Genomic DNA, 6,433 nt, shown 5'->3' with positions numbered 1-6,433 from the left:
GGGTTTCCAGGTCTTGACTTGAATTCCCCAACACCCCCAACACACTTGTTCCACTTGAAAGTGGATAAGGGCAGCTATTGGCAAATAACGGTCATGGGTTAAAATTTCACAGGGCTTAGGGATCAAACTTGAAGATTCTAGCATGCATTCATATATTCAACTCTCTTACTTCTGCTCATAGAGTAAAATAGAAAATTATCCCAAACTTGCTTGCCAAAAAATGATAGATCATTCCAGCTTTCTCCATTACTTCAGTGGCGTGGTTCAGATCCTGCAATCATCATAGGCTACAGAGTACACCTTAAACACTCGTTTCTGTTTCGAAATTACACACAAACTCATAGTGAATGCATTGTTAGTTGAGTGTTAGCCAAGAGGAAAATGGCAAACACCCTACCGACTTTCGATTGGTTTGAAGCCAACCTCAATTGCTCGGATCTACCGTGACACCCTGCTGAATTTCGATGGGTTTGAACTTTGAAGCCAAACACAATTTCTCGGATCTACCATGATACACTGCCATTTATGATTTTGCTTTATTGTTTTCAGATTGATGGTCCATCTTGAACTGCAGATCTAGTACCTCTGCCCTCTGCCCCTGGATTTATAGACAGACCCTAATGCCAATGTTGATGTACCCAGCTTTAGATGCACGCCAAAACTTAGGGCTGTGGCCAGATATGGTGGAGATCGTGTCATATGAGCTATCTCATATTATCTAATTGAAGAACATTCTATTGGTTACTTCAATTTAAGGGTGATGAACACCATAGAATCAGTTTAAAATCAGTATTAGTGGTGGATGCTTATTAAATGGACGGTAATAAGCAGTTTAAAAATAAATAAATAATCCATTAAAAAAATAAATAATCCATTAGGATATAATATGTGAGTATGAAGCAGTGTAAAAATAAATAAATAATCCATTAAAAAAATATGCTATGCTTGATTTTATTCTTAACAAACCAGTTCACAGAACACAGATGAAACTTGTACAAATAAATTTTAAAAGTCATATGATGGGCAGTTTAAAAATAAAAACGTCATAAAAAAATTCCTTGACGGATAAGGTCACCCGTCAAATTTAACCCCTGAGTGGGGCATTTAATGCCCGTTAGCTCTTTCCAACCTAATACAGAGAGAGCTTCACGTTTTAAATTCGGCGAAAGTAGTGGTGCCATGAAAGCGAAAAGAGAACAGCAAGATTTGGTGGTATTTGGAATCGCCGTAGTCTTTAACGCGACTTTTTGAAAGCCTTTCCGGCGATTTTTTCCGGTGAAAATCCGGCAGTGATTTATGGAAATCCAAGTTTGATAACTAATTTCTGCACAATGAAACTGTCCCAGGGGTTTTTCAGGGTGCTGAATCCGAATATGCAGTTAAAAAACCATTTTAACTGCAACAAATCATGATTTCAGCTCAATTTCTTCCGCCGGATTCCGTCACCGGAATCTCAAAAAGTCGCATTATAGACAACTCCTTTGGAATCTGAAATGAACGTCGTTGTCTGGTTTTGGCGCTACCTGGTGTGCTGTGCTGTGCCAGATGACATGGGAATTGGATTTTGAAATGATGTCCTCGTGCGTTTAGGCATAAATAATGTGGAAAAGATAATTTAGCAGATGTACAATGTGTCAGTCTTTACAACTCGACCCCGCTGTCGCACACTATATATAGAGACACTCACTGCAATCGTACGAAGCAAAGCAAAAAATCAAACGCGAAATTTGTTTGCTATTTCCATTCCAGATTGCAGTTAATATTTGTTGATAGTTGGAAGAATTTGATCTAATGGCTAGCGCTTCTGTTGCTTCCTCTACTCTGCCTTGTAGCAGCGTGATCAGGAGGACGGCTAATCGGCATCCTAATGTGTGGGATTATGATGTTGTACAATCTCTTCAATCGCCGTACACTGTGAGTAATTTCTTCATTTCAAAGCCACTCTCTTCTGTCAAATCAAATATTACTACTGATCATGGTCTATATTATTTGTCAAATATTACTACTGATCATGGTCTGTATTATTTGTCTTAACTGAACAGGATCCCTGTTACATAGAACGCACAGAGAAGCTTATTGGTGAGATTAAGGTGATGCTTAGTGGTGAAGGAGAGTCAGTGATCACCCCATCTGCTTATGACACGGCATGGGTAGCGAGAGTGCCCTCTATTGATGGCGTTGCTCGTCCACAATTTCCTCAAACAGTTGAATGGATTTTGAAAAACCAGTTAGAGGATGGTTCATGGGGTAATGCGTCGCACTTTCTTTTGTCAGATCGCCTGCTTGCAACTCTTTCTTGTGTTCTTGCGCTCCTTAAATGGAAAGTTGGGGACCTGCAAGTACAGAAGGGTAAGTGGGGTGTATTTAGGAATATCAGATCACATAACCTTTTTTTTTGTACTAATGGTCTTTGCTAGTGCCATTGATCTTGGCCGGAATCTGCATGCATGTTTATAGGCATTGAATTCATAAAGAGGAATCTAGAAGGAATAATGGACGAAAACGACCAAGACAGCTTGGTCACAGACTTTGAGATCATCTTCTCTTCCTTGTTAAGAGAAGCTCAGTCTCTCAACCTCGGACTTCCCTACAACCTGCCTTATGTATGTCTACTAGAGACTAAACAGAAGGAAAGATTAGCAAAGTAAGAGTTGCTCGTTGTAAATCATCAAATTCACTTCCATGTTAATTCCTTGTTAATTTAATTAGAGCACATTAGTTCTTGTTGCAATTTCTAATCAATGTTAAATATGATTCGCAGTCTGTCAAAGGAGGAAATTCATGGCGTTCCGTCTGCAATGTTGTATTCTTTGGAGGGCATACAAGAAATGGTGGAGTGGGAAAGAATAATGGATGTTCAAAGCGAGGATGGGTCTTTCGTAGGCTCACCTGCTTCGACTGCCTGCGTCTTCATGCATACTGGAGACATGAAATGCCTTCAATTCTTGAAAACCGTGCTCGCAAAGTTTGGCAGTTTTGGTATGTATGGTCATGGAGTGCCTTTACCTTCCCTCCGTTTTTCTGTTCATATATCAGTTTAATCAATTCCTCGCATGCTGCAGTTCCCTGCCTCTATCCAGTGGATCTGCTGGAACGACTGTTGATAGTGGATAATATTGTACGCCTTGGAATTGATCGGCACTTCGAAAAGGAAATCAAGGAAGCTCTCGATTATGTTTACAGGTATAATTGGAAATTTCGATTTTGCGAGGATTCCAATATTCAAGATTAATTCCTCTGTAAAATCCATTGATAAAATATGTTGCATTCAGGCATTGGAATGTAAGGGGAATTGGGTGGGGCAGAGTGAATCCCATAGCAGATCTTGAGATCACCGCTTTGGGATTTCAACTCCTTCGGTTGCATAGGTACAACGTAACTCCAGGTGTGTTTTATATTGAAGTCATTCTGCTATAATGATAAAATATTACCAGAAAGCATGCCCTACCCTTGTTTTTCAGACAATATATCATTAACTGTTCTGTTCTGATCTCTGGATATCGCGTTATCAGCGGTTTTCGAGAACTTCAGAGACTCAAACGGACACTTTTTTTGCTCGTCTGCTCATTTCAACAAAGATGTAGCGGGCATGCTGAGCCTTTATAGAGCTTCTCAGCTGGCATTTCCTGGCGAAAACATTTTGGATGAAACTAAAAGCTTTACTGGTAAATATTTAAAAGAAGCCCTTGAGAAAAGTGAAACTTTCAGTGCATGGAACAACAAACAGAACTTAAGGGAAGAGGTAGGAAAACATTCTGCCCAATGCCAATGGAAATATGTGGCAACTTATTTTCTCCATGCAAGGGATTGGATTGGCTGAGTTTCTAATTTTGTTAGCCATTGCCAGATTAAATACGCGCTGGAGAATTCTTGGCATGCCAGTGTCCCTAGAGTGGAAGCAAAGAGATATTGCCAAGTTTATCGCTCAGATTATGCGCGCATAGCCAAAAGCGTTTACCAGTAAGTCAGACCCCATATTTAATTCCACTCCCATTACCTTCCTCCTTTAAAGTCTAGCATAATTTGCACGTCCTTTTAATTCCTTGTTGATAATAGCAAATGGAACTGACTGGGTGCTACATTTTGTCTAATATCAGGCTGCCCAACGTGCACAACCAAAAGATTTTAGAGCTAGCAAAATTGGATTTCAACATCATCCAGGCCATCCACCAAAAAGAGATGAAGAATGTCACCACGTAATTAACCAACCCTGTATTATTTGACATATTATTTTAGAATCCACTGTACGTCTCCATCAAGAGAAACTAATTACTTGAATTCAATGTTGCTCAAAGTTGCCCTAATTCCGTCTTAATTGTTTCTGCATCACAGCTGGTTTAAAGATTCGGAGTTCCCTCTATTAACCTTCGGTCGGCAGAGGCCAGTGGAATGTTTCTTCATTGTAGCGGCGGGCACGTATGAGCCTCAGTATGCCAAATGCAGATTCCTCTTTTCAAAAGTGGCGTGCTTGAATACTCTTCTGGACGACATGTATGACACATATGGAACTCTCGATGAATTGAAGCAATTCACTGAGGCTGTGAGAAGGTAGGTCATTGCTACAATCGCCAACATGATCTTGCACACCCTGATCTATATTATTGCGTGGCTAATTATATTATATTGGCTCTTCAGATGGGACCTCTCCCTGACAGAAAACCTTCCAGACTATATGAAACTCTGCTACAAAATCTTTTACGAAATTGTTCACGAAGTGGTTCGGGAGGCAGAGAAGTTACAGGGGCGCGAATTGCTTAGCTTTTTCAGAAAGGGAGTAAGTAGTAATGATGAATTTGTAAATTGTGTTATTCACGCAAGAATTAACGCACTTACTATTTTAAACTCTTGTGCATGAGAATTGATAAGTTTTTGCTGTCCAATGCTGATCTGAATGTGGATCCATTGAATTTATCAGTGGGAGGAATATCTTATGGGGTATTACGAAGAAGCTGAATGGTTAGCATCTGAGTACGTGCCAAGCTTGGAGGAGTACATAAAGAACGGAATCATTTCCATCGGCCAACGTATACTTCTGGTGAGTGGAGTGTTATTGATGGAAGGGCAAATCCTTTCGCGAGAGGCATTGGAGCAATTAGATTACCCAGGAAGACGTGTTCTCACAGAACTCAACTGCATCATTACCCGCCTGGCCGACGACATACATACATATAAGGCTGAGAAGGCTCGTGGAGAATTGGCATCCAGTATTGAATGTTATATGAAAGAACATCCTGGAAGTACAGAGGAAGTGGCTGTGAATTACATGTACAGCCTTCTGGAGCCGGCAGTGAAGGAGCTGACGTGGGAGTTTCTGAAGCCCGACGACACATCGGATGTGGACATCCCATTCCAGTGCAAGAAGATGCTAATGGAAGAGACTCGAGTGACGATGGTGATATTCAAGGAAGGAGATGGTTTCGGCATCTCTAAAACAAAAATCAAAGAATACATCAGAGAGTGTTTCATTGACCCACTGCCACTCTATCTCCACCCAACTAAGACTATGTGACTTTTTCATGATAACTCTTATATTGAAGATTTATTTATTACCCTTCCTTTCAATGTATAACACATAAGCCTTCTTATCCATGATCATTGTATCATAAATGACATATGGGATCAAAGAAATATTTAGTACAGATGGATGCATAGCTGACATATAAAGGGAGTCTCCTTATAATAGAATTATGATCTATGACTTTTAACCGAAATTTCGGGATATTTTGTATTCAGCTTTAAATTATATAGTTGGATATGGAGTTATGATATAATATATTTAAATTACAATCTGATATAGAGTTGTGATTGGGAGCTATTTTCTCGGACAATGATTTAATGTTTTTACAATCCGATATAGAGTTGTCATTGGGAGCTATTTTCTCTGACAGTGATTTAATGTTTAAATTATAGTTCGATATGGAGTTGTGGTATAATATATTTAATTTACAATGTCATATGGAGTTGTGACTGGGGCCTATTTTCTCTGACAATGATTTAATGTTGCTTATCCCTAGAAAGGGGAAATAATATCCTCATTTTGAAAACATTATTTCCTCACTTTGAAAGCCGTAATGCTTGAAATCCCTCAGCAATGGATATGTTTGAGGAAGTGAACATGAAAAAAGTGTTTAAGGCATGAAAATACTTCACTGGCACAGGTAATTGTCAAGGGAAAGGGTTGTCTTATTCTTTTATAATTATTTTTTATATTAGTTCAATTTCTAAAGCATGAATAGTCTTCTAATAATTTCAATCAAGTAATATTCATGAATATAGCATGTTACTTTTATATAGAAAGGTAAACAAAATTGTGAAGTATAAATATTAATATTATATTGTATAATATTTGGTTATAGATTTAAAAATATTAACTAATATTTTTTTGGAAATGTTATATAAGTTTAATGGATAAAATAATAAATAGTAATAGTAA

General features: G+C 38.6%; 1 protein-coding gene across 1 annotated transcript; it reads left to right on the top strand.

Annotated features, from left to right (window-relative positions):
• The first annotated feature begins 1,729 nt into the window (after nucleotides 1-1,729).
• On the top strand, nucleotides 1,730-5,754 carry LOC149142769 (alpha-bisabolene synthase-like). Its single transcript, XM_089447777.1, has 12 exons — nucleotides 1,730-1,914; nucleotides 2,043-2,349; nucleotides 2,458-2,644; nucleotides 2,762-2,979; nucleotides 3,063-3,183; nucleotides 3,273-3,385; nucleotides 3,513-3,742; nucleotides 3,848-3,960; nucleotides 4,098-4,196; nucleotides 4,333-4,548; nucleotides 4,636-4,774; nucleotides 4,916-5,754. Exons 1-12 carry the CDS (start codon nucleotides 1,792-1,794, stop codon nucleotides 5,507-5,509), a joined length of 2,460 nt encoding a protein of 819 aa, XP_089303903.1. The 5' UTR covers nucleotides 1,730-1,791; the 3' UTR covers nucleotides 5,510-5,754.
• The last annotated feature ends 679 nt before the right edge of the window (nucleotides 5,755-6,433 follow it).

The sequence above is a fragment of the Pinus tabuliformis genome, chromosome X (assembly GCF_031772625.1).
Source record: "Pinus tabuliformis cultivar Carrire ecotype Pingquan chromosome X, CPIR1, whole genome shotgun sequence".
Taxonomy (NCBI): domain Eukaryota; kingdom Viridiplantae; phylum Streptophyta; class Pinopsida; order Pinales; family Pinaceae; genus Pinus; species Pinus tabuliformis.
This window is presented reverse-complemented; position numbering and strand designations above follow the sequence as displayed.